This window comes from Lissotriton vulgaris, unplaced genomic scaffold (genome assembly GCF_964263255.1).
Source record: "Lissotriton vulgaris unplaced genomic scaffold, aLisVul1.2 SCAFFOLD_1357, whole genome shotgun sequence".
NCBI lineage: Eukaryota > Metazoa > Chordata > Amphibia > Caudata > Salamandridae > Lissotriton > Lissotriton vulgaris.
The window spans coordinates 414,067-441,292 of NW_028247203.1; the positions used below are offsets into that span (position 1 = coordinate 414,067).

Here is a 27,226-nt window from a genome sequence, read left to right on the forward strand (position 1 = left end):
GAAGGGGATCTTTATAGATATAGAGATGGCAATTGGGAAAATTCTACTACCAGAGGTAGAGATAGCCCTTTTCGGTATCGGTAAAGATAGGAACAGGTTTAACAAATCAGAAGAAGTGTTTATTTTTATCTCTACGGCGGTAGCACGATCTTTAATCTTACAAAATTGGAAATCTACGATAGCCCCATGCCAATTAAAATGGATTAATAAAATGAGAAGAACAAGTAACTTTGAGAGAGCTTATGCAGGTAGAGTGGGAGCGATTGCTAGGTTTGAAAGGAACTGGAAATATTTTGAGATGCTTGAATCGATAAAAGGAAGTCAATAGTCTTATTTAAGTCAAATTTTTAGAGTGTATTGCTTCTACATTTTTAAGAATTTCAACTACATATTTAATTTGCTATATTATACCAGTCGTTTATGTATTCCATCATAAGATATATTAATTTGTTAACGTTGTGCGATTCTGCATTTGTACTTTAAAGAAATAGGATAATACTCCTCCTGATATATATTGTCGGTTCACCCACTTTAACGCTCTAATCTCTTTACATATGCCAACTTTACATGTTACTGCACTAGCACTTTAAAAAAAAAAAAAAAAAGAAAAAAAAAAAGTGTACAATAATATTCTTGCTGTCTTAAATTAGCAGCTTCCATACTACAGTGTACTAGCACTTTATTAATCCGTATTGTAGTCTTGATGTTTGTTCCATACCAATAGTTTTTATATTTTCAATCTGACTACGTTTTTGTTTTAGCTTTTTATGAAAGGAAAAACGTTTAGTCATACGTTATTTTCAGTTTGTGTAGTTTTGTCTCTTGTATATTGCCTGGAAATTTTTTCTAATTATGAAGTAATCAATGTACCAATGTTTATCCTACGGCTTGTTTAATAAAAAATTTTTTAAAAAAAAGAAAACAAGCCTTGAATGTGTGAATTGACCATCAATAATGAAGCGAAGGCTGTAACTCTTCAATAATAGCAGTAATAATGATCTCCAATATTCAGGAAAACATCAGCGCAGTCGGCGACAGAGGAACCTGCACACAAACTGACAGATACCGGTGAAGCATCAAGGGCAGTTCAGTGATTGTAAGAGTCTGAGCTGTGCACCTCCACGCCACAAGACGAAGAAATGACCTTGCTAAAATTAAGGCAACTACAATAACAAACCGCCTCCTGTATAAACAAGTGTCCAATAGCAACTTTGATCATGGGATCTGTATGGTGAGATTACCGCAGTGCTCCGTTTTCTAATATGATGACAAGCCATCATTCCGTCCTCTAGGTGAATAGTAAACTCTTTCTAGCCGAACCACAGTAACCAGAGAAGAGCACAACAGAGCGGAACCAGACAACTGACGGGTAAAGGAAAGAGGAGTTCTTATATCTACAATACAATAGACTGTCCCTATTTGCACTGGCCAGAAGGAAGATACATCTTTACCCGCAATCGTGCATAGCCATAATCCAATCTAAAGGCACAATCACCTACAAAGACACTTTCTACATATGAGGAGAGTGGCAAATATTTGGTGGCTATCGCATTTTATTGTTAAAACAGAAATCAAACATGCAAAATACTGCACACATATAAAGTGTGTGAGAAAAACCCAAGTGCTTTATCAGACATGTCGGCCCATCAGGAAATGCAGTCATGGGATGTAGACAAATATATACCCGACCCACAGACACTAACTAAGAAAGAAGAATCATACACCTGCAGCGAGAGCTTTAATTTTTCATCACTTCTCAAGCTTCATCAGCACCCGCACACAGGACAAAAAACATTCAAGTGCAGTGAATGTGTCAAGAGCTTTAGTAGGTTATCAGAACTACAAAGACATCAGCAAACTCACACAGGAGAAAAACCATTCAAGTGCAGTGAATGTGTAAAGAACTTTAGTCGGTTATCAAGCCTTCAAAGACATATTCAAACTAGGCGTGGGCGGAAAATCCGTTCCGCTCGCGGATTTTGCGGATTTTCGGGAAATCCGCAATCCGCGAGATTTGCGAATTTCCCGCAAAATCCGCAAATCCGCGAGCAGCGGATTTTGCTCACACTGCTCGCACTGTTCGCGTGAGTTCGCGCCCCGCGAATAAGTGCAAAATTGCAGAAATACGATTTTAGCAAAACTGAAAGTAACTACTTACCAGGTTCAAAAGTTCAGGCTCATCATTAGTAGCCATTTCCTGGAGTGCTTCCTGAGGGGCCCCTCCAGAGTTCAGTTGCCAGTTGAAACTAGTATGTGACCCTGCTCTGAACCTCAGAATAGTTACACATATGCCACAAAGGTCCTGAATTACAGCTAAGGGAGACAAGCAGGAGCCAGGCTGGAAGTTAAAATCCATTAATCAGCCCCTAATTCATTATTGTCAGTTGGGGCAGGGCAGGTGTTGTAACTAATTTTGCAACAATGAAAGCACTTAGCAAGTGCAAAAGATCACTAATCAGGGCGCACTAAGGAAGCAGGTGCCAGCTAAAAAAATATTCTGTGACACATGAATCAGCCCCAAATTAATTCAGGTCACTTGAGGCAGGGAAGGTGTGCTTTGCTTTGCCGAAAATAATGTACACTGGACAACCAGAGGGTGTGGTGATGAAACAGAGGGTGGCATGGGTGGGCCAGAGGGTGGCATGAGTAGTCAGAGAGTGGCAGTGGTGACAGAGAGTGGCAGTGATGAAGAAGAGTGTCCCAAACAGGCTGGACACGTAGAAACAACAAGTTCGCGAAACTTGCGACCCGACAGGTAAGTTCGCAATTTGCGAAAGTGTACAAAACCCTCGCGAACTGGCAGAAACACGGGCGAACACAAAAAAAAAAAAAATCCGCAAATTCGCGGGAATTCGCGGATTTTGCGGATTGCGAATCCGCAAATCCGCAAAATTCGCGAACGCGAGATCCGCAAAATTCGCTCATGCTTAATTCAAACACACACAGGAGAAAAACCATTCAAGTGCAGTGAATGTGTCAAGAGCTTTAGTCAGTTATCAGACCTACAAAGACATCAACGAACCCACACAGGGGAAAAACCATTCAAGTGCAGTGAGTGTGCAAAGAACTTTAGTCAGTTATCACACCTTCAAAGACATAATCAAACACACTCAGGGGAAAAACCATTCATTTGCAGTGAATGTGAAAAGAGCTTTAGTCAGTTATCAGACCTACAAAGACATCAACGAACCCACACAGGGGAAAAACCATTCAAGTGCAGTGAATGTGTGAAGAGCTTTAGTTACTTATCAAACCTCCAAAAACATCAGCGAATACACACAGGGGAAAAACCATTCAAGTGCAGTGAGTGTGCAAAGAACTTTAGTCAGTTATCACACCTTCAAAGACATAATCAAACACACTCAGGAGGAAAACCATTCATGTGCAATGAATGTGAAAAGAGCTTTAGTCAGTTATCAGACCTACAAAGACATCAACGAACACACACAGGGGAAAAACCATTCAAGTGCAGTGAATGTGTGAAGAGCTTTAGTCGCTTATTAAACCTCCAAATACATCAGCGAATACACACAGGGGAAAAACCATTCAAGTGCAGTGAGTGTGCAAAGAACTTTAGTCGGTTATCACACCTTCAAAGACATAATCAAACACACTCAGGGGAAAAACCATTCAAGTGCAGTGAATGTGTGAAGAGCTTTAGTCAATTATCAAACCTATATAGTCATCAGCGAACACACACAGGGGAAAAAACATTCAAGTGCTGTGAATGTGCAAAGTGCTTTAGTAGGTTATCAGACCTAAATAGTCATCAGCGAACACACACAGGGGAAAAACAATTCAAGTGCTGTGAATGTGCAAAGTGCTTTAGTAGGTTATCAGACCTAAATAGTCATCAGCGAACACACACTTGGGAAAAACCCTATCATTGCAGTGAATGTGACAGTAGTTTTCGCTTCTCTTCAGTATTAAGGAATCATCAGCGAACACACACAGGAGAAAAACCATACCATTGCAATGAATGTGAAAGCATTTTTAGTCATTACTCAATTCAACATTAATGATTCATCAGCGAACACACACAGGGGAATAGCCATTCAAGTGCAGTGAATGTGCAAATTGCTTTAGTCACTTATCACACCTCCAAACACATCAGCGAATACACACAGGAGAAAATGCCTATAATTGTAGTGAATGTGACAGTAGTTTTCATTTTTTTTCAGCATTAAGGTATCATCAACAAACTCACACAGGAGTGTGGGAAGAGTTTTAGTCGATTATCAGAGCTACAAAGTCATCAGCAAACACACACGGGGAAAAGATAGAAGGGCACTGAAAGTGTGAAGTGCTTTTATCAATTTTCAATCCCATACAACCCTCAGTGAATACACTGCTTCACTTAACTCAATGGAAATAATCCTAGAGATGCAGAGACTCTGAAAAGTTCTTAAGAACATCAAAAATAATATTGACCCATCTGAGGGAGGACATAGACAAGAGCTGAACAGTGCAGTTATAATACGAGGAATGAATTATGGAAAAAGATCAAATTCAAAGTAAGTGGGACCTTGAAATACCAGATGATAAAAGACCGGACTAGCAGTAAAGAAGAAAAACAGATAACAGTATTTGCAGAATTATAAAAGTGTTAGTGCCCAGTGATTGTTCACATCCGAACACATAGTAAAGCGACATGATGTATCAGGATACACAGTGGGAGACGAGCACATTGTGTAGTAAATGAAAAGAAACATTGTTTATTTTTATTTGGTGAAGATAAGATACAAAGTAAAACATTCAATCGCACCTGATCACACTTCCTGTAAAAGCAACGCTGAACAATACTGGGACTAACAACTGCACTTTCAGCTAACTTGTCGGATTAAAACCTGTAAACCCAACGCACCCAGAGTGGACATGTTGTCAGGGTTCTGGAGATGGTAAACGTCATTGGTAATATGTATGTATTACTGTTACCAAATGCCACTGCAGTATATGTAATGAACTAAAGCGAAGCACAGGTGTTCAACAAATACATTTTTTTTCAATATAACAGAGCATATACCTTGTTTTTCAGTAACGTTTGCTGCATCTTTTACAGACTGTTATCAGTTGATGGATCAGCTTGTGCCTCGGGCCTTATATCTAAGTGTGACCCTTAGCTCCTCTCCGACTTGGCTCTCCCTATTCATTTGCTGACTTGCCAAACTTGCCAGAATTGAGTCACTGTAAGCAGCAGACTCTCTGTGAAGAATGTGGTGAAATAGTGAAATCTCAGATCAAAAGCATATATGTGCTAGGTCAATCATTTGCACTCCCAGGAACTCGTCTTCCACACTGATTGTCCCCTATGTCTCAAATATTCTGAAAGATTTGTTGTATGAATGCCAGAAGTGGCAGTGATATTCATGAAGCTAAAGCTAACAGGAGTGTGTGGGAGATAGAGAAGAGGAGAGATAAAGTAAGCGAGAGAGACAAAGAAAGGGGGAGAAAAAGAAAGAAATGGAAGGAGGGGGAACGGCAATTGATTTGTATTCACCTAAGAATAGAAGAAGCAGACGAATACATGTCAATGTGTAACATCACCAGAAAAAAATGGGCTGAATACCTGTGAATTTATATTAATTTATTTTTAATAGCTATAGACCCATGTCGTGCCAATTTATTTACCAACCAAGGTAAACCGCGACTAATGACAATGAGGCATTCCCTATTAATTGGTGGTTTCAGCATCTTGTTTTAGATAATGCCATAGTCACCGCTCCCCGGGCCAGTTCGCAGCTCCAAACGCTCGATTTAACCAATCCGATATATTCTCAATTTTCAAATGTATGATGACGGTTTTGACCTACCCCCAAAAATAACTGTCCCTACCTATCTCAGAATCTCCCCATGCAGGTAGTACCAAATGTTTACGCCTGCCTAGTTAAGGATTCACAATTACCGTAACGCTAAACTCTCTGGTTTAGCTATGTGTGCGTTTATTGGTCTTGAGTACATAATGCGAGGTATATCCCACTACCAATAATTATAACTCTTCTCTATTTTATATACACTAATCAGGTTGCCTGCCCCTCTTTTTGTCCTGATGAAGACCCCACAGCAAGGGCACAACTAATCCCTGCGAACTTTTGAGGGTCGAAACGTCGACAATAACCTGTTTGGTCATCAACTTCGCGCCACCATTTTTACATTTATTGTATTATGTGAAGTATGATATCTTTTGATTTAAGCTTCGAACCAATGGTCCTTTGTTTTGTATATAGCTCGCCAATACAGTTTTGTTAATAGGCTGATTTTACTGTCACTAATTCCCTTCCATCGCAATATCCTCACCTGATCACCTCCCCTTCCCTCCCTGGGGCACTGTTCAACCATTTAAAATTATTGATCTGTTGTCTAGTATATTCAGTATACCTAGTCCCATTGTGAATAAAACAATGTGGATGCATTTATTGTTTGTGTAAATATTTTTTTGAATTGTTCTCATTACATCACACTCACGCTGGGACCCCTTCCTCTTAGTGCCAATAAACAGGGCACAAGTAAGGAAAATAGTGCAGGAGCCCATTATCATATGCAAATCAACATGACATCACATGCAGTGCATCACAAGAAGTGATATCAGGCCCTTATAATAATTTTCACATGAAAGGTCCACGGGTTGATTTAAAAACAAGAAACATAAAATAATGTAAAAAGGTTTTGGTATCAGTTTTTATACATCATGTGTTTTTCCCACTATCAGTTTGTAACTAAACTCGGAAATGGCTGAAAGTGTAAATATTTTTAAACAGATATATGGAACTTGGAAATTACATTTTTAAACATTTTTTAGTGAATAAATAAAATGTGCTTTAAATTTGCGTTTGTTTCCTGATGTTGTTCTTTATCCAGCCTCTAAGCCCCTAAGTGTTTCACATTTACGGTGTATTAAGCAATAGAAAGGCTCATTTTGTCTAGATCTCTATTCCTCTCTTGCATCACTCACACAAAAAATAAAAGGGACTAATGGGCTCAAACCGGCATGTCGGACCAGAACAGAGCCCATTAGTAGGAGTTTTGCCGACGGCTGTCCGTGGTAATAAACACAGTGGAGGTGTTAAAGTTTTTTTACGGATAGAACCTTGGCGAGAGGATGCGCAACTTATACAGCCATTTGAGTCTATTCTTATTTGTGCAAAAGAAATTACACAAAAAGGCCTGTTATAGGATAATAATTTGCTTCCCTGCACAATATTTGGAGGCATTGCTAAAGGCTGCACGAAGGCTGTTCTTATTGTCGTACTTGAAATTATTTCTCCACTGGCTTGGTAGCTATAGATTAACCCATTTGGTTTGTTGTTTGAGATTCATTTTATAACAAGTATTGGTCCTGAAGAAGGTGGTGTTGCCATTGAAACGCGCGTAGACCAACACATCACCCATGAGGTGGCCCTGAAAGAGAGCGTAGTTGTTGGCAGCGTGGGTGCCTACCCCGCTTATTTGCCACTTTGTGGCTCCTTGATTGTGCCGGGTACCACCCGCCATTTTTGCTGAGTTTGTATCCCTCCTGACGGGTGCCCACCCCGCCAGGGACTTTCTATTAATTGTAACAGGAGCCCACCCCTGGCGGCCCGGGAGCAAAGAGGAACATTTCCCCCGGGGTTGCTGTCATCCGGGGATCGCCGAGCTCGGCTCGGAAGAAATGCCGGCACTAACTTTGGAGCCACGGGGCTCGGAACAACAATGCCCCCCCGGGAACGAGAGTAAAGGGGGAGCGGCCCACTGCTTTCCGGGTCCGCTCTCTAACAAAAGGAGTGCCCCCGACGTTGGAGTCCCTCACAGGGAGACTCAAAAGACAATGGCCCCCGGAGCCCTTGTGGGCTCTAAACAAAGGTGCGTCAACTTTGGGGGAGCGGCTCTCTGCCAACCGGGGCCGCTCTCAGTTAATGAGGAGCTAGTGGAGCCTCTCAGGCTCTATGGACATGCCCGGAGCTCTCCCCCGCCCGTCAACACTCACCGGGCTCTGCTGCGGGGAGGCTCCGACGTCGCGGCCATCTTCCTCTTGGGTTGCCATGGTGATGCGAGGCTCTCCTCATGCCCCGGGAGCCCCTGCTGGCGTCGGCAGCCATTCTCCTTCCCCGGATGTCCTCCGGGGCTCTACTGCTTCTGTGACCCGAGTCCAAGGCGGGGAAGTCTCCCGCCTGGGCTCGATGCTCGGCTCACTTCTCATTTCCTCACCAGAGCGCGGGGTGGGCTCCCGTCAGCTTCCGGTTCTCGGGGAAACACTTCCGGGTCGAGCCCCTGGGTTGCTAGGTGATGCCCAACGCTGTGGCCAATCCCAGCGCGGCGATCCCGGGATGACAGCAACCACGGGGGAAATGGCCCTCTCAGCTCCCGAGCCGCTGGCAGTGATTTCAACACGGGGTGGGCTCCCGTTACAATTAATAGAAAGTCCCTGGCGCGTGGGCACCCGTCAGGAGGGATACAAACTCAGCAAAAATGGCGGGGTGGCACCTGGGACAATCAAGGAGCCACAAATCGGAAAATAAGCGGGGTAGGCACCCACGCTGCTAACAACTACCCTCACAAGGGAATCCCTCAACAGGGGGTTCTCTCTTTCAGGGCTACCAAGGAAAGCAGCACAGTGCTCCCAGGCACTAAAGGAACCAAAGACCCAAGTCCAGGGCAAAGCTCAGCAAACAGTCTTTCATGAGGTGGGGGGGCAAAGACTGGACCTAGTGGCCAGCTCACAGGGCCCTCCAGGCAGGGAGGCAGTCCCCAGTGGCGGTTCATCCTGGCGCCCAGCAGCAGCAGGCCCCCCTCCAATTTAGGATCAGGCAAGAGAACATTTTTCAAGGGGTCACAGCCCCTTTTTATACACACAAATCCTTTGTCTGTGCCTGCAGGGTGGGGGAAAAACCAGTTGCAGCTGGTTTTGGAGCACTCTGGTGTGCTCAGCCCCTACCACCATTCACTAGTCAGGCTAGGGTCATCAGTTGCACCACAGGGGGCGGAGCCAGCATTGTGTGGGGAAATCCCAGCCCTATTCAGGTCCCAAGTGCACTCCTCCCTCACATCAATCATGCAGATCTCTCCACTCACCACCGGGGCAGGCGGCCCATCCTGACTCCTGGAGCCAGGTTCACCAGCCAGCTCCAGCCAATCATAAGCCAGCCAGCCAATACACATAAATTACACAGACATGCCAACTTCTAGAAGTAATTGCAAACACAACAATGATGGACAGAATGTGGATCAATGTCACACATTCACCCCAGTCCAAAGATCTGGGCCCAAATCCATCGTTTTTCCACTCCACACCACCCTGGGTTAGACAATGGCGATATGCAAATCAGCGCTGACCCTGTGCCCCATGGGAACAGTCCAGTCCGAACTACAAAAGCCATGTCCTTCCCAGACCGGAAACAAGCATCCGAGGACCGGCCCGGTTTCGAGGTAACACCTCTCATCAGCCCGGCTAGCTTGATTCCAGTGGTGTGGAGTGCCTGGGACTCACGTCTGAGCATCCCCAGTACACTTAGAGCGGTAATTGCAAACACAACAATGATGGACAGAATGTGGATCAATGTCACACATTCACCCCAGTCCAAAGATCTGGGCCCAAATCCATCGTTTTTCCACTCCACACCACCCTGGGTTAGACAATGGCGATATGCAAATCAGCGCTGACCCTGTGCCCCATGGGAACAGTCCAGTCCGAACTACAAAAGCCATGTCCTCCCCAGAACGGAAACAAGCATCCGAGGACCGGTCCGGTTTCGAGGTAACACCTCTCGTCAGCCCAGCTAGCTTGATTCCAGTGGTGTGGAGTGCCTGGGACTCACGTCTGAGCATCCCCAGTACACTTAGAGCGGTAATTGCAAACACAACAATGATGGACAGAATGTGGATCAATGTCACACATTCACCCCAGTCCAAAGATCTGGGCCCAAATCCATCGTTTTTCCACTCCACACCACCCTGGGTTAGACAATGGCGATATGCAAATCAGCGCTGACCCTGTGCCCCATGGGAACAGTCCAGTCCGAACTACAAAAGCCATGTCCTTCCCAGAACGGAAACAAGCATCCGAGGACCGGCCCGGTTTCGAGGTAACACCTCTCGTCAGCCCGGCTAGCTTGATTCCAGTGGTGTGGAGTGCCTGGGACTCACGTCTGAGCATCCCCAGTACACTTAGAGCGGTAATTGCAAACACAACAATGATGGACAGAATGTGGATCAATGTCACACATTCACCCCAGTCCAAAGATCTGGGCCCAAATCCATCGTTTTTCCATTCCACACCACCCTGGGTTAGACAATGGCGATATGCAAATCAGCGCTGACCCTGTGCCCCATGGGAACAGTCCAGTCCGAACTACAAAAGCCATGTCCTTCCCAGAACGGAAACAAGCATCCGAGGACCGGCCCGGTTTCGAAGTAACACCTCTCGTCAGCCCGGCTAGCTTGATTCCAGTGGTGTGGAGTGCCTGAGACTCACGTCTGAGCATCCCCAGTACACTTAGAGCGGTAATTGCAAACACAACAATGATGGACAGAATGTGGATCAATGTCACATATTCACCCCAGTCCAAAGATCTGGGCCCAAATCCATCGTTTTTCCACTCCACACCACCCTGGGTTAGACAATGGCGATATGCAAATCAGCGCTGACCCTGTGCCCCATGGGAACAGTCCAGTCCGAACTACAAAAGCCATGTCCTTCCCAGAACGGAAACAAGCATCCGAGGACCGGCCCGGTTTCGAGGTAACACCTCTCGTCAGCCCAGCTAGCTTGATTCCAGTGGTGTGGAGTGCCTGGGCCTCACGTCTGAGCATCCCCAGTACACTTAGAGCGGTAATTGCAAACACAACAATGATGGACAGAATGTGGATCAATGTCACACATTCACCCCAGTCCAAAGATCTGGGCCCAAATCCATTGTTTTTCCACTCCACACCACCCTGGGTTAGACAATGGCGATATGCAAATCAGCGCTGACCCTGTGCCCCATGGGAACAGTCCAGTCCGAACTACAAAAGCCATGTCCTTCCCAGAACGGAAACAAGCATCCGAGGACCGGCCCGGTTTTGAGGTAACACCTCTCGTCAGCCCGGCTAGCTTGATTCCAGTGGTGTGGAGTGCCTGGGCCTCACGTCTGAGCATCCCCAGTACACTAAGAGCGGTAATTGCAAACACAACAATGATGGACAGAATGTGGATCAATGTCACACATTCACCCCAGTCCAAAGATCTGGGCCCAAATCCATCGTTTTTCCACTCCACACCACCCTGGGTTAGACAATGGCGATATGCAAATCAGCGCTGACCCTGTGCCCCATGGGAACAGTCCAGTCCGAACTACAAAAGCCATGTCCTTCCCAGAACGGAAACAAGCATCCGAGGACCGGCCCGGTTTCGAGGTAACACCTCTTGTCAGCCCGGCTAGCTTGATTCCAGTGGTGTGGAGTGCCTGGGACTCACGTCTGAGCATCCCCAGTACACTTAGAGCGGTAATTGCAAACACAACAATGATGGACAGAATGTGGATCAATGTCACACATTCACCCCAGTCCAAAGATCTGGCCCAAATCCATCGTTTTTCCACTCCACACCACCCTGGGTTAGACAATGGCGATGTGAAAATCAGCCCTGACCCTGTGCCCCATGGGAAAAGTCCAGTCCGAACTACAAAAGCCATGTCCTTCCCAGAACGGAAACAAGCATCCGAGGACCGGCCCGGTTTCGAGGTAACACCTCTCGTCAGCCCGGCTAGCTTGATTCCAGTGGTGTGGAGTGCCTGGGACTCACGTCTGAGCATCCCCAGTACACTTAGAGCGGTAATTGCAAACACAACAATGATGGACAGAATGTGGATCAATGTCACACATTCACCCCAGTCCAAAGATCAGGGCCCAAATCCATCGTTTTTCCACTCCACACCACCCTGGGTTAGACAATGGCGATATGCAAATCAGCGCTGATCCTGTGCCCCATGGGAACAGTCCAGTCCAAACTACAAAAGCCATGTCCTTCCCAGAACGGAAACAAGCATCCGAGGACCGGGCCGGTTTCGAGGCAACACCTCTCGTCAGCCCGGCTCGCTTGATTCCAGTGGTGTGGAGTGCCTGGGACTCAAGTCTGAGCATCCCCAGTACACTTAGAGCGGTAATTGCAAACACAACAATGATGGGCAGAATGTGGATCAATGTCACACATTCACCCCAGTCCAAAGATCTGGGCCCAAATCCATCGTTTTTCCACTCCACACCACCCTGGGTTAGACAATGGCGATATGCAAATCAGCGCTGACCCTGTGCCCCATGGGAACAGTCCAGTCCGAACTACAAAAGCCATGTCCTTCCCAGAACGGAAACAAGCATCCGAGGACCGGCCCGGTTTCGAGGTAACACCTCTCGTCAGCCCGGCTAGCTTGATTCCAGTGGTGTGGAGTGCCTGGGACTCACGTCTGAGCATCCCCAGTACACTTAGAGCGGTAATTGCAAACACAACAATGATGGACAGAATGTGGATCAATGTAACACATTCACCCCAGTCCAAAGATCTGGGCCCAAATCCATCGTTTTTCCACTCCACACCACCCTGGGTTAGACAATGGCGATATGCAAATCAGCGCTGACCCTGTGCCCCATGGGAACAGTCCAGTCCGAACTACAAAAGCCATGTCCTTCCCAGAACGGAAACAAGCATCCGAGGACCGGCCCGGTTTCGAGGTAACACCTCTCGTCAGCCCGGCCAGCTTGATTCCAGTGGTGTGGAGTGCCTGGGACTCACGTCTGAGCATCCCCAGTACACTTAGAGCGGTAATTGCAAACACAACAATGATGGACAGAATGTGGATCAATGTCACACATTCACCCCAGTCCAAAGATCTGGGCCCAAATCCATTGTTTTTCCACTCCACACCACCCTGGGTTAGACAATGGCGATATGCAAATCAGCGCTGACCCTGTGCCCCATGGGAACAGTCCAGTCCGAACTACAAAAGCCATGTCCTTCCCAGAACGGAAACAAGCATCCGAGGACCGGCCCGGTTTCGAGGTAACACCTCTCGTCAGCCCAGCTAGCTTGATTCCAGTGGTGTGGAGTGCCTGGGACTCACGTCTGAGCATCCCCAGTACACTTAGAGCGGTAATTGCAAACACAACAATGATGGACAGAATGTGGATCAATGTCACACATTCACCCCAGTCCAAAGATCTGGGCCCAAATCCATCGTTTTTCCACTCCACACCACCCTGGGTTAGACAATGGCGATATGCAAATCAGCGCTGACCCTGTGCCCCATGGGAACAGTCCAGTCCGAACTACAAAAGCCATGTCCTTCCCAGAACGGAAACAAGCATCCGAGGACCGGCCCGGTTTCGAGGTAACACCTCTCGTCAGCCCGGCTAGCTTGATTCCAGTGGTGTGGAGTGCCTGGGACTCACGTCTGAGCATCCCCAGTACACTTAGAGCGGTAATTGCAAACACAACAATGATGGACAGAATGCGGATCAATGTCACACATTCACCCCAGTCCAAAGATCTGGGCCCAAATCCATCGTTTTTCCACTCCACACCACCCTGGGTTAGACAATGGCGATATGCAAATCAGCGCTGACCCTGTGCCCAATGGGAACAGTCCAGTCCGAACTACAAAAGCCATGTCCTTCCCAGAACTGAAACAAGCATCCGAGGACCGGCCCGGTTTCGAGGTAACACCTCTCGTCAGCCTGGCTAGCTTGATTCCAGTGGTGTGGAGTGCCTGGGACTCACGTCTGAGCATCCCCAGTACACTTAGAGCGGTAATTGCAAACACAACAATGATGGACAGAATGTGGATCAATGTCACACATTCACCCCAGTCCAAAGATCTGGGCCCAAATCCATTGTTTTTCCACTCCACACCACCCTGGGTTAGACAATGGCGATATGCAAATCAACGCTGACCCTGTGCCCCATGGGAACAGTCCAGTCCGAACTACAAAAGCCATGTCCTTCCCAGAACGGAAACAAGCATCCGAGGACCGGCCCGGTTTTGAGATAACACCTCTCGTCAGCCCGGCTAGCTTGATTCCAGTGGTGTGGAGTGCCTGGGACTCACGTCTGAGCATCCCCAGTACACTTAGAGCGGTAATTGCAAACACAACAATGATGGACAGAATGTGGATCAATGTCACACATTCACCCCAGTCCAAAGATCTGGGCCCAAATCCATCGTTTTTCCACTCCACACCACCCTGGGTTAGACAATGGCGATATGCAAATCAGCGCTGACCCTGTGCCCCATGGGAACAGTCCAGTCCGAACTACAAAAGCCATGTCCTTCCCAGAACGGAAACAAGCATCCGAGGACCGGCCCGGTTTCGAGGTAACACCTCTCGTCAGCCCGGCTAGCTTGATTCCAGTGGTGTGGAGTGCCTGGGACTCACGTCTGAGCATCCCCAGTACACTTAGAGCGGTAATTGCAAACACAACAATGATGGACAGAATGTGGATCAATGTCACACATTCACCCCAGTCCAAAGATCTGGGCCCAAATCCATCGTTTTTCCACTCCACACCACCCTGGGTTAGACAATGGCGATATGCAAATCAGCGCTGACCCTGTGCCCCATGGGAACAGTCCAGTCCGAACTACAAAAGCCATGTCCTTCCCAGAACGGAAACAAGCATCCGAGGACCGGCCCGGTTTCGAGGTAACACCTCTTGTCAGCCCGGCTAGCTTGATTCCAGTGGTGTGGAGTGCCTGGGACTCACGTCTGAGCATCCCCAGTACACTTAGAGCGGTAATTGCAAACACAACAATGATGGACAGAATGTGGATCAATGTCACACATTCACCCCAGTCCAAAGATCTGGCCCAAATCCATCGTTTTTCCACTCCACACCACCCTGGGTTAGACAATGGCGATGTGAAAATCAGCCCTGACCCTGTGCCCCATGGGAAAAGTCCAGTCCGAACTACAAAAGCCATGTCCTTCCCAGAACGGAAACAAGCATCCGAGGACCGGCCCGGTTTCGAGGTAACACCTCTCGTCAGCCCGGCTAGCTTGATTCCAGTGGTGTGGAGTGCCTGGGACTCACGTCTGAGCATCCCCAGTACACTTAGAGCGGTAATTGCAAACACAACAATGATGGACAGAATGTGGATCAATGTCACACATTCACCCCAGTCCAAAGATCAGGGCCCAAATCCATCGTTTTTCCACTCCACACCACCCTGGGTTAGACAATGGCGATATGCAAATCAGCGCTGATCCTGTGCCCCATGGGAACAGTCCAGTCCAAACTACAAAAGCCATGTCCTTCCCAGAACGGAAACAAGCATCCGAGGACCGGCCCGGTTTCGAGGCAACACCTCTCGTCAGCCCGGCTAGCTTGATTCCAGTGGTGTGGAGTGCCTGGGACTCAAGTCTGAGCATCCCCAGTACACTTAGAGCGGTAATTGCAAACACAACAATGATGGGCAGAATGTGGATCAATGTCACACATTCACCCCAGTCCAAAGATCTGGGCCCAAATCCATCGTTTTTCCACTCCACACCACCCTGGGTTAGACAATGGCGATATGCAAATCAGCGCTGACCCTGTGCCCCATGGGAACAGTCCAGTCCGAACTACAAAAGCCATGTCCTTCCCAGAACGGAAACAAGCATCCGAGGACCGGCCCGGTTTCGAGGTAACACCTCTCGTCAGCCCGGCTAGCTTGATTCCAGTGGTGTGGAGTGCCTGGGACTCACGTCTGAGCATCCCCAGTACACTTAGAGCGGTAATTGCAAACACAACAATGATGGACAGAATGTGGATCAATGTCACACATTCACCCCAGTCCAAAGATCTGGGCCCAAATCCATCGTTTTTCCACTCCACACCACCCTGGGTTAGACAATGGCGATATGCAAATCAGCGCTGACCCTGTGCCCCATGGGAACAGTCCAGTCCGAACTACAAAAGCCATGTCCTTCCCAGAACGGAAACAAGCATCCGAGGACCGGCCCGGTTTCGAGGTAACACCTCTCGTCAGCCCGGCCAGCTTGATTCCAGTGGTGTGGAGTGCCTGGGACTCACGTCTGAGCATCCCCAGTACACTTAGAGCGGTAATTGCAAACACAACAATGATGGACAGAATGTGGATCAATGTCACACATTCACCCCAGTCCAAAGATCTGGGCCCAAATCCATTGTTTTTCCACTCCACACCACCCTGGGTTAGACAATGGCGATATGCAAATCAGCGCTGACCCTGTGCCCCATGGGAACAGTCCAGTCCGAACTACAAAAGCCATGTCCTTCCCAGAACGGAAACAAGCATCCGAGGACCGGCCCGGTTTCGAGGTAACACCTCTCGTCAGCCCAGCTAGCTTGATTCCAGTGGTGTGGAGTGCCTGGGACTCACGTCTGAGCATCCCCAGTACACTTAGAGCGGTAATTGCAAACACAACAATGATGGACAGAATGTGGATCAATGTCACACATTCACCCCAGTCCAAAGATCTGGGCCCAAATCCATCGTTTTTCCACTCCACACCACCCTGGGTTAGACAATGGCGATATGCAAATCAGCGCTGACCCTGTGCCCCATGGGAACAGTCCAGTCCGAACTACAAAAGCCATGTCCTTCCCAGAACGGAAACAAGCATCCGAGGACCGGCCCGGTTTCGAGGTAACACCTCTCGTCAGCCCGGCTAGCTTGATTCCAGTGGTGTGGAGTGCCTGGGACTCACGTCTGAGCATCCCCAGTACACTTAGAGCGGTAATTGCAAACACAACAATGATGGACAGAATGCGGATCAATGTCACACATTCACCCCAGTCCAAAGATCTGGGCCCAAATCCATCGTTTTTCCACTCCACACCACCCTGGGTTAGACAATGGCGATATGCAAATCAGCGCTGACCCTGTGCCCAATGGGAACAGTCCAGTCCGAACTACAAAAGCCATGTCCTTCCCAGAACTGAAACAAGCATCCGAGGACCGGCCCGGTTTCGAGGTAACACCTCTCGTCAGCCTGGCTAGCTTGATTCCAGTGGTGTGGAGTGCCTGGGACTCACGTCTGAGCATCCCCAGTACACTTAGAGCGGTAATTGCAAACACAACAATGATGGACAGAATGTGGATCAATGTCACACATTCACCCCAGTCCAAAGATCTGGGCCCAAATCCATTGTTTTTCCACTCCACACCACCCTGGGTTAGACAATGGCGATATGCAAATCAACGCTGACCCTGTGCCCCATGGGAACAGTCCAGTCCGAACTACAAAAGCCATGTCCTTCCCAGAACGGAAACAAGCATCCGAGGACCGGCCCGGTTTTGAGATAACACCTCTCGTCAGCCCGGCTAGCTTGATTCCAGTGGTGTGGAGTGCCTGGGACTCACGTCTGAGCATCCCCAGTACACTTAGAGCGGTAATTGCAAACACAACAATGATGGACAGAATGTGGATCAATGTCACACATTCACCCCAGTCCAAAGATCTGGGCCCAAATCCATCGTTTTTCCACTCCACACCACCCTGGGTTAGACAATGGCGATATGCAAATCAGCGCTGACCCTGTGCCCCATGGGAACAGTCCAGTCCGAACTACAAAAGCCATGTCCTTCCCAGAACAGAAACAAGCATCCGAGGACCGGCCCGGTTTCGAGGTAACACCTCTCGTCAGCCCGGCTAGCTTGATTCAAGTGGTGTGGAGTGCCTGGGACTCACGTCTGAGCATCCCCAGTACACTTAGAGCGGTAATTGCAAACACAACAATGATGGAAAGAATGTGGATCAATGTCACACATTCACCCCAGACCAAAGAAACCGGGCCGGTCCTCGGATGCTTGATTCCGTTCTGGGCCCAGATCTTTTGACTGGGGTGAATGTGTGACATTGATCCACATTCTGTCCATCACTGTTGTGTTTGCAATTAACTTCTAGAAGTGGCACTTCCACACTAGACACAATAACGCTGCACACATCATCGCGCAGCATTTAATATCACGAGTCCGTACATACCAAACTCGACCCTGCACTCTCCACACATCAGGAACTAACATGGACACATACATTCCCCATGCATTCCTACGGGAGGGCAGGCCAACCTCACTACACGCACGCACTTTACCCTGGGACACAGTGGCAAAGTGTGCAGAAGCCAAAAATCACTAACACAAGTCACAATTAAAAGCAAAAAGTTTTGGGGTGAACCTGCCAGAAGGGCCAAGTCCAACACATATACTCTGAGCAAACAAGATATGCGGTCAATTTTATTCTAGCTAAGAGCGGTGGTGCTTGCGCAATAATAGGAGAGCAGTGTCTGATCGGTATCACGAATAAAGGAAAGGAATATAACTCAGCATATTTTAGACATTTTGTAAAATGTTCGAGGAATGAAGAGCGGTAATTTGAGTTGGTCTTTGTTTGGTGGTTGGGGTTGGATTCTAGAAAAGGTGATATATTTAATTGTTCTTTTAATTTGTTGCTGTGTCTTGATTCACTGTCTTCCTTTATGCTGCTCATACTGTGCTACATATTTCTCTCCCAAAAGGATTTCAGTTCATGATATTAATTCAACTATAATGCTTCAAAAGGAGCTGGATACTATTATGCAAATAGATGAGTGTTTTTGGTTCAACTACTTCTCTTGCAGGTTCTGTTCCTGATGTTACTCGCACTACTGATGTTAAGTGTCATTTTCTTCCACTCGTTTGCTATGCATATATACATATATTAGTACTTGACATGTTATCGCCTGTATTCATCTATTGTCTCTACTTTTATATTTGTAACGACCTTTACCTGATAGCAAGAATAAAGATGTCTGTGTTAGCTAATAAATGCTAAAAGGAGGGTCTGTTAGAGTTGAAATGTATTACTCCCATATTACTCGTATTTTACCTGATATTATGTTAGCATTTAAGTAGCTATTTCGTAATATATTCTTGCTGTATGCATATGCAATTAATAAGTACAGATGTTACGTTAGGTAGTTTGACATCTATTTCACCATTTTAGCTTTCGAAGACGCCATTTTGTATTATAATTCAAACATTTACTTGAAACCTTTACCAGAAACGGTCCTTGGTAAGTTTTGTTTCTCAAAGGTTGAATATTGCTCATTAATGCATGCCTTTTCTGTTACATAGAGGCCTGCTCCCACCTGTCTAGTGGGGAGGATAAGATAGACGACCTTGGGCAGTAGATAACTTGTGCCAGGCTGTGGAATATAAAGTTATGTTCTGTACCCCCCATTGTATTATGACGGCTACCAGTGTTTTTCCATAATAGGCAGGTCTTTGTGGGCTCCGCAACATACATAAGGTAACTTTATGACTGTAAGAGTCAGTCCCTCGTCAGCCATCATAGGAGGATGGTCAGATTGATTTCCAGTGCAGGGTACTTTGTGAATAAACTAGTTTGCTTCTATTCTGTACTGTGTCATTAACTCTTCATTCTTTGAAGTTTAGAGGAGGTCGGGAGTGACCCGGGTGGCCCTAGTTGTGTCACTTTCTTCACAACATTTGCTCTTTTCTTTTTACTGGTCTCCAGCGCCGTCCAAGGCATTCATTCTTCAAAGTGCAGAGCCAGGTTTCTGATGCTATCAGGTTGCTGCCTCTATTGGCAGTGCTTTCAAGGGAACTACAGAACTGCAGGTACTCACTCTCCAGCGTACCTGCTTGCTGCTCAGAAGTGCCATACTCTCCCATTACAGGTATCCTACCAGTACTGAGACGTGCAGGTGCTCTCCCTTGTGAATGGAAGAGGTGCAGGTGTCTCCCTTGTGAAGGAAGGAAGTGCAGGTTCTGTCCCTTGTGAAAGGAAGAGGTGCAGGTGCTGTCCCTTGTGAATGAAAGAAGTGCAGGTTTTGTCCCTTGTGAATGAAAGAAGTGCAGGTGTCTCCCATGTGAATGAAGGAAGTGCAGGTTCTGTCCCTTGTGAATGAATGAAGTGCTGGTGCTGTCCCTTGTGAATGAATGAAGTGCAGGTGCTGTCCCTTGTGAATACAATAAGTGTGTAGGTGCTATTGCTTGTGAATGAAAGAAGTGGAGGTGCTGTCCCTTGTGAATGAAAGAAGTGCAGGTGCTGTCCCTTGTGAATGAAAGAAGTGTGCAGGTGCTATCCCTTATGAATGAAAGAAGTGCAGGTGCCGTCCCCTGTGAATGAAAGAAGTGCAGGTGCGGTCCTTTGTGAATGAAAGAAGTGCAGGTGCTGTCGCTTGTGAATGAAAGAAGTGCAGGTGCTGTCCCCTGTGAATGTAAGAAGTGCAGGTGCTGTCCCCTATGAATGAAAGAAGTGCAGGTGCTGTCCCTTGTGAATGAAAGAAGTGCAGGTGATGTCCCTTGTGAATGAAAAAAGTGCAGGTGCTGTCTCTTGTGAATGAAAGAAGTGCAGGCGCTCGTCCTTGTGAATGAAAGAAGTGCAGGTGCTATGAAAGAATTGGAGGTGCTGTCACAAAGAAGTGCAGGTGCTGTCCCCTGTGAATGACAGAAGTGCAGGTGCTGGCCCATGTAAATGAAAAATGTGCAGGTGTCTCCCTTGTGAATGAAAGAAGTGCAGGTGTCTCCATTGTGAATGAAAGAAGTGCAGGTTCTAACCCCTGTGAATGAAAGATTTGCAGGTGTCGTCCCCTGTGAATGACAGGAGTGCAGGTGCTGGCCCCTCTAAATGAAAGATGTGCAGGTGTCTCCCTTGTGAATGAAAGAAGTGCAGGTGTCTCCATTGTGAATGAAAGAAGTGCAGGTTCTAACCCCTGTGAATGAAAGATTTGCAGGTGTCGTCCCCTGTGAATGACAGAAGTGCAGGTGCTGTCCCAAAGAAGTGTAGGTGCTGTCCCTTGTGAATGGAAGAAGTGCAGGTGCTGTCACCTGTGAATGAAAGAAGTGCAGGTGTCGTCCCCTGTGAATGATAGAACTGCAGGTGCTCTCCCTAGTGAATGAAAGAAGTGTGCAGGTGCTCTCCCTTGTGAATGAAAGAAGTGCAGGTGCTGTCCATTGTTAGGTTAAGGTTAGGTTAAGTATTAAGCGCTCAAATCACCCTGGTCCATCTCGACGCTGACTAGAGACTGGACTTCTGCTAGAGTGGAGCCAGACCAGGGCATTCCTTAGAATAGGAAAGCTTTCAGATGTTTCCTAAAAGTGCCATAACTCGAGATGGCTCGTAGAGCCTGTGGGAGCTGGTTCCAATATCTGGGGGCCAGATAGGAAAAGGCTCTCCCTCCTGTCCGGGTGAGACAGATTCAAGCAACTTGTAACAGTCCCTGTGTACTGGATCTAAGCCACCTACAGGGGCAGTATTTAATCAGTTTAAGTTGCAAGCAGCGGGGGCCTTTATCGTTAAGAGCGTTGTGGGTTAGGCAGCAGATTTTGAAAAAAGATCTTTTTTTCACATTGAGCCAGTGCAGTTCTCTAAGCATCAGGGTTGACGAAGAGCCTGCCGGGCGATTTAAGATCATCCTTGCGGCTGTGTTCTGAACAATCTGTAATTTGGCCAGGATAGTCTCACCCACTTCTGGCAGCAGGGCATTGCCATAGTCTAAATGACTAGTTACCATTGTATGAACTTAAGTCCTACGATGGGAGGTAGGTATAAACGGAAGTATTTTCCAGAGGAGTCTGACACCGTAATAGCATGTGCTAGTTGTGGTCGCAATATGGTCTTTCATGGACAGGGAGCGGTCAATTTTTATTCCTAAGTTCCTTACAGAAAGTTTGGGGGAGGGAGCAGAGCCCAATTGGTCTGGCCACCAGTCATCTGACCAGATGTCCGGAGCTTTTCCCATTAACATGATCTCCGTCTTCCCTGGATTCAATTGAAGGTAATTCCCAGTCATTCAGTCTGAGATCAGCTTCATACCATTGGCGAAGCGTGTTTTTTCTAACTCTGGACATTTCCCGATAGTGAACATAAGCTGAGTATCATATGCACATGAGATGATTTCAAAGCCCAGCTGTTCCACAATATGAGCCAGAGGGGCCATGTATATATTAATGAGGGTAGGACTCAGTCAGGAACCCTGTGGTACCCCCTTCTCTAAGGGCATTTTGGCCAATGAATAGGGACCTAAGGTAACCATTTGTGTTCTCTCCGACAAAAAGTGTTGTAGCCATTTTAAGGCTGTTCCTTTTTTACCGCAATCAGATAGTCTCTCCGCTAGCTTAGTATGAGGGATAGTGTCAAAAGATGGGCAGAGATCCAAAAGCATCAGTATCGCGGAACCGCCCGAGTCTATAGTCTGTCTTAATGAGTCGGTAACCTCCAGAACAGCAGTTTCTGTACTAAAGCCTGAGCGAAAGCCGGACTGTGAAGGATCCAGGATTTCTTTCTGTTCCAAATAGGAACTAAGTTGATGGTTTATATTATTTTCCAGGAGTTTCCCCAAGAGAGGTAAAAGGGAAATAGGCCGATAATTGCTAAGGGTTGCGGGGTCCACTGTAGGTTTCGTAAGAATAGGGCGGACCACTGCTTCTTTCCAGGGGGGTTGAAATATACCTGTAGATATCGAGCAATTGATGATATCACAAATTGCTGGGGCACAGCTCTTGGCTAGGAGAGCCATGATTTTTGGGGGGCATGAATCATTGGGAGACCCTGATTTTCCCAAGACTAAGCCTTTTAGGACCTCCTCAATGGTGACCAACTTAAAGCTCTCTGGATAGCAATTTGGTGTCTTCCGTTTCTCTTCAAGTTCGGCCAGAGTTGTGAATAAAGGAAGTGCCGGTGTCTCCCTAGTGAATAAAAGAAGCGCAGGTGCTGTCCCCTGTGAATGAAAGAAGTGCAGGTGCTGTCCGTTGTGAATGAAAGAAGTGCAGGTGCTTTCCCTTGTGAATGTAAGAAGTGCAGGTGTGTCCCTTGTGAATGAAAGAAGTGCAGGTGCTGTCACCTGTGAATGAAAGAAGTGCAGGTGCTGTCACCTGTGAATGAAAGAAGTGCAGGTGCTGTCCCTTGTGAATGAAAGAAGTGCAGGTACTGTCCCATGTGAATGAAAGAAGTGCAGGTGCTGTCCATTGTGAATGAAAGAAGTGCAGGTGCTGTCCCTTGTGAATGAAAGAAGTGCAGGTGCTTTCCCTTGTGAATGTAAGAAGTGCAGGTGCTTTCCCTTGTGAATGTATGAAGTGCTGGTGCTGTCCCCTGTGAATGAAAAAAGTGCAGGTGCTGTCTCCTGGGAATGAAAGAAGTGGAGACACTGGTCCTTGTGAATGAAAGAAGTGCAGGTGCTATGAAAGAAGTGGAGGTGCTGTCACAAATAAGTGCAGGTGCTGTTCGCTGTGAATGAAAGAAGTACAGGTGCTGTCCCCTGTGAATGACAGAAGTGTAGGTGCTGTCCCCTGTGAATGAAAGATGTGCAGGTGCAGTCCGCTGTGAATGCCAGAAGTGCAGGTTCTGTTACAAAAAAGTGCAGGTTCTGTCCCTTCTGAATGATAGAAGTGCAGGGGCTGTCCCCTGTGAATAAAAGAAGTGCAGGTGCTGTCCACTGTGAATGAAAGAAGTGCAGGTGCTTTCCCTTGTGAATGTTAGAAGTGCAGGTGCTTTCACTTGTGAATGTAAGAAGTGCTGGTGCTGTCCCCTGTGAATGACAAAAGTGCAGGTTCTGTCCACTGTGAATGAAAGAAGTGCAGGTGCTTTCCCTTGTGAATGTTAGAAGTGCAGGTGCTTTCACTTGTGAATGAAAGAAGTGCAGGCGCTGGTCCTTGTGAATGAAAGAAGTGCAGGTGCTATGAAAAAAGTGAAGGTACTGTCAAAAAGAAGTGCAGTTGCTGTTCCCTGTGAATGACAGAAATGCAGGTGCTGTCCCCTGTAAATGAAAGAAGTGCAGGTGTCGTCCCCTGTGAATGCCAGAAGTGCAGCTGCTGTCACAAAAAAGTGACGGGTGCTGCCCCCTGAGAATGAAAGAAGTGCACGTGTCGTCCCCTGTGAATGCCAGAAGTGCAGGTGCTGTTACAAAAAAGTGACGGGTGCTGTCCCCTGTGAATGAAAGAAGTGCAGGTGTCGTCCCCTATGAATGAAAGAAGTGCAAGTGCTGTCCCCTGTGAATGAAAGAAGTGCAGGTGTTGTCCGCGTGAATGACAGAAGGGCAGGTGCTGCCCTTTGTGAATGACAGAAGTGTAGGTGCTGTCCCCTGTGAATGAAAGATGTGCAGGTGCTGTCCCCTGTGAATAAAAGAAGTGCAGGTGTCGTCCCCTGTGAATGACAGAAGTGCAGGTGCTGTCACAAAAAAGTGCAGGTGCTGTCCCTTGTGAATGAAAGAAGTACAGGTGCCGTCCCTTGTGAATGAAAGAAGTGCAGGTGCTGTCCCTTGTGAATGAAAGAAGTGCAGATGCTGTCCCCTGTGAATGAAAGAAGTGCAGGTGCTGTCCATTGTGAATGAAAGATGTGCAGGTGCTGTCCCCTGTGAATGAAAGAAGTGCAGGTGTCTCCCTTGTGAATGAAAGAAGTGCAGGTGCTGTTCCCTGTGAATGAAAAAAGTACCGGTGCTGTCCCTTGTGAATGAAAGAAGTGAAGGTGCTGTCAAAAAAGTGCAGGTACTGTCCCTTGTGAATGAAAGAAGTGCAGGGGCTGTCACAAAGAAGTGCAAGTGCTGTCCCCTGTAAATGAAAGAAGTGCAGGTGCTGTTCATTGTGAATGAAAGAAATGCAGGTGCTGTCCCTTGTGAATGAAAGAAGTACAGGTGCTGTCCCCTCTGAAGGAAAGAAGTGCATGTGCTGCCCCTTGTGAATTTATTTATTTATTTGTTTACATTTGTACGGCGCACAGCTACCTAACAAAGGGTTTCCCGGCGCAGCAGATCCCAATGTCAATGCGGTTACAGAAAACTAGATGTTAAATAGCCATGTTTTTAAGGCTTTTCTGAATTTGATGTAACTCGGCTCAGACCGCAATGTATGTGGCATTGAATTCCAAAGTGTAGGTCCTAGGAGTGAAAAGGACTTGCCACCCATACGTGACAGCTTGATCTTTGGAATTTCAAAATGATTTGCCGTGGAAGACCGAAGAGATCTGGAAGGACGATAGGGGCGCACCAGGTTTTGCAGGTATTTTGGAGCGGTATTGGTGGAAATCCTGTGCATAAAGCATAGGGATTTAAGTTTGACTCGATTTTCAATTTTTAGCCAGTGTAACTTCCTGATATATTTAGTTGTTGGAATAGAGATGGGAATTTTCCAGAGTAGTCTGGCTGCTGCATTTTGTACTGACTGTAACCTGCGGACAGTAGCTTTATCCGCCCCCAGGTACAGAACGTTGCCATAATCTAGCCTGGATGTTATTAGGGCGTTGACAACTGTTTTCTTGGTGTTTACAGGCAGCATCCAACAGATCTTTTTTAGCCATTTCAATATGGCGAAGCAGGTGTCCGAAGTCTTTACCGCTTGCTGGTGTAGACTGAGTGAGTCGTCAATAATGACGCCCAGGTTGCGAGCATGAGTGACAGGGGTGGGGGGGTGCCCATTTCAGTTGGCCAGTGTTGGGGTCCCCAGAGTTCTTTATTTTTGCCCAACACGATTAACTCAGTTTTTTCGCCGTTTAGTTTTAGGAAGTTTTTTTGCATCCATTCAGCGATTTTACTAAGTCCGAGTTGTAAGGAAGAAGAATTGTCAGAGTCTACAGCTGATAAAGAAAAAAGCAGCTGAGAGTCATCAGCGTAAGAAAACATTAAAAGCCCTGTATCCTCCACTATCTTGGCCAGGGGACTCATATACACGTTGAAAAGCAACGGGCTAAGAATGGAGCCCTGTGGTACTCCGTGTTTAAATGTCATGGTATCAGAGCAGGCAGTTTGTGAGAATACCTGGAACGTGCGGTTTTCCAATAATGATCTGATCCAGTTGAGAGCCGCCCCACAGATGCCCAGGGAGTGGAGTGTCTGGGCGAGTACTGCATGCGACACGGTGTCGAATGCCGCGCTGAGGTCGAGTAGCACAAGTGCCACTGTTTCGCCCTTGTCCACCATGCGACGGATCTTTTCGGTTACCCCCAGCAAGGTAGTCTCTGTGGAAAAACCTGCACGGAATCCCGACTGGTGGGACGGTAACAGGTCATGAATGGTGATAAAATCAGTAAGGCAACGATGTACATGCTTCTCTAATATTTTTGCAAAGGTGGGCAGCAGGGATATTGGGCGGAAGTTAGCTGGCAAATTGAGGTCTGCGCCAGCTTTCTTCAAAAGCGGATGAATCATTGCATGCTTCCATTCACTGGGTACAGATTGTTCCAGTAACGAAGCATTGAGAAGATCAGTAATAGTAGCTAAAACGTTGCTGTTAAGTTGCTTTAAAACTGAGCATGGCAATGGGTCTTTAGGTGAGCCAGATTTAATAGTTTTTAGCAGCCTTTGAACCATATCAGGATTCAGCAAGGGCCAACTATCAAGTGTGGCAGAAGATGCATCAGCCAGAGTAGGGCAATCAGGAGTACCTATGGCATTACCTGGAATAGGTGATGCACAGTTGGAGGTGAATGAAAGAAGTGCAGTTGCTGTCCCTTGTGAATGAAAGAAGTGCAGGTGCCATCCCTTGTGAATGAAAGAAGTGCAGGTGCTGTCCCCTGTCAATGAAAGAAGTGCAGGTGCTGTCCGTTGTGTATGAAAGAAGTGCAGGCGTTGTCCCTTGTGAGAAATAGAAGTGCAGGTGCTGTCCCCTGTGAATGAAAGAAGTGCAGGTGCTGTCCCCTGTGAATGAAAGAACTGCAGTTGCTGTCCCTTGTGAATGAAAGAAGTGCAGGTGCTGTCACTTGTGAATCATAGAAGTGCCGGTGCTGTCCAGTGTGGATAAAAGAAGTGCAGGTGCTGTCCCTTGTGAATGAAAGAAGTGCAGGTGTTGTCCCCTGTAAATTACAGAAGTGCAGGTGCTGTCACTTGTGAATCATAGAAGTGCAGGTGCTGTCCAGTGTGGATAAAAGAAGTGCAGGTGCTGTCACTTGTGAATCATAGAAGTGCCGGTGCTGTCCAGTGTGGATAAAAGAAGTGCAGGTGCTGTCCCTTGTGAATGATAGAAGTGCAGGTGCTGTCCCCTGTGAATGAAAGAAGTGCAGGTGTTGTCCCCTGTGAATGACAGAAGTGCAGTTGCTGTCACAAAGAACTGCAGGTGCTGTGCCCTGTGAATGAAAGAAGTGCAGGTGTCGTCCCCTGTGAATGACAGAAGTGCAGTTGCTGTCACAAAGAACTGCAGGTGCCGTCCCTTGTGAATGAAAGAAGTGCTTTCTTTGGGATTCCATACTCCAAGAGTGGATAGATGGAGTCTTACTGAGCTAGACGTCCGTGGCCCTCAGGACTGAGATGTTTGCATCACACGCCTTA

At 47.2% G+C, this 27,226-nt stretch overlaps 1 protein-coding gene across 1 annotated transcript in view; it reads left to right on the forward strand.

Annotated features, from left to right (window-relative positions):
• The first annotated feature begins 1,635 nt into the window (after positions 1–1,635).
• Positions 1,636–27,226, forward strand: part of LOC147665601 (uncharacterized) — a 50,086-nt gene continuing 24,495 nt past the window's right edge. Inside the window, 3 exon segments of the mRNA XM_086949657.1 lie at positions 1,636–1,940; positions 2,933–4,001; positions 4,004–4,126. Of these exon segments, the coding sequence (XP_086805783.1) occupies positions 1,636–1,940; positions 2,933–4,001; positions 4,004–4,126 (1,497 nt within the window).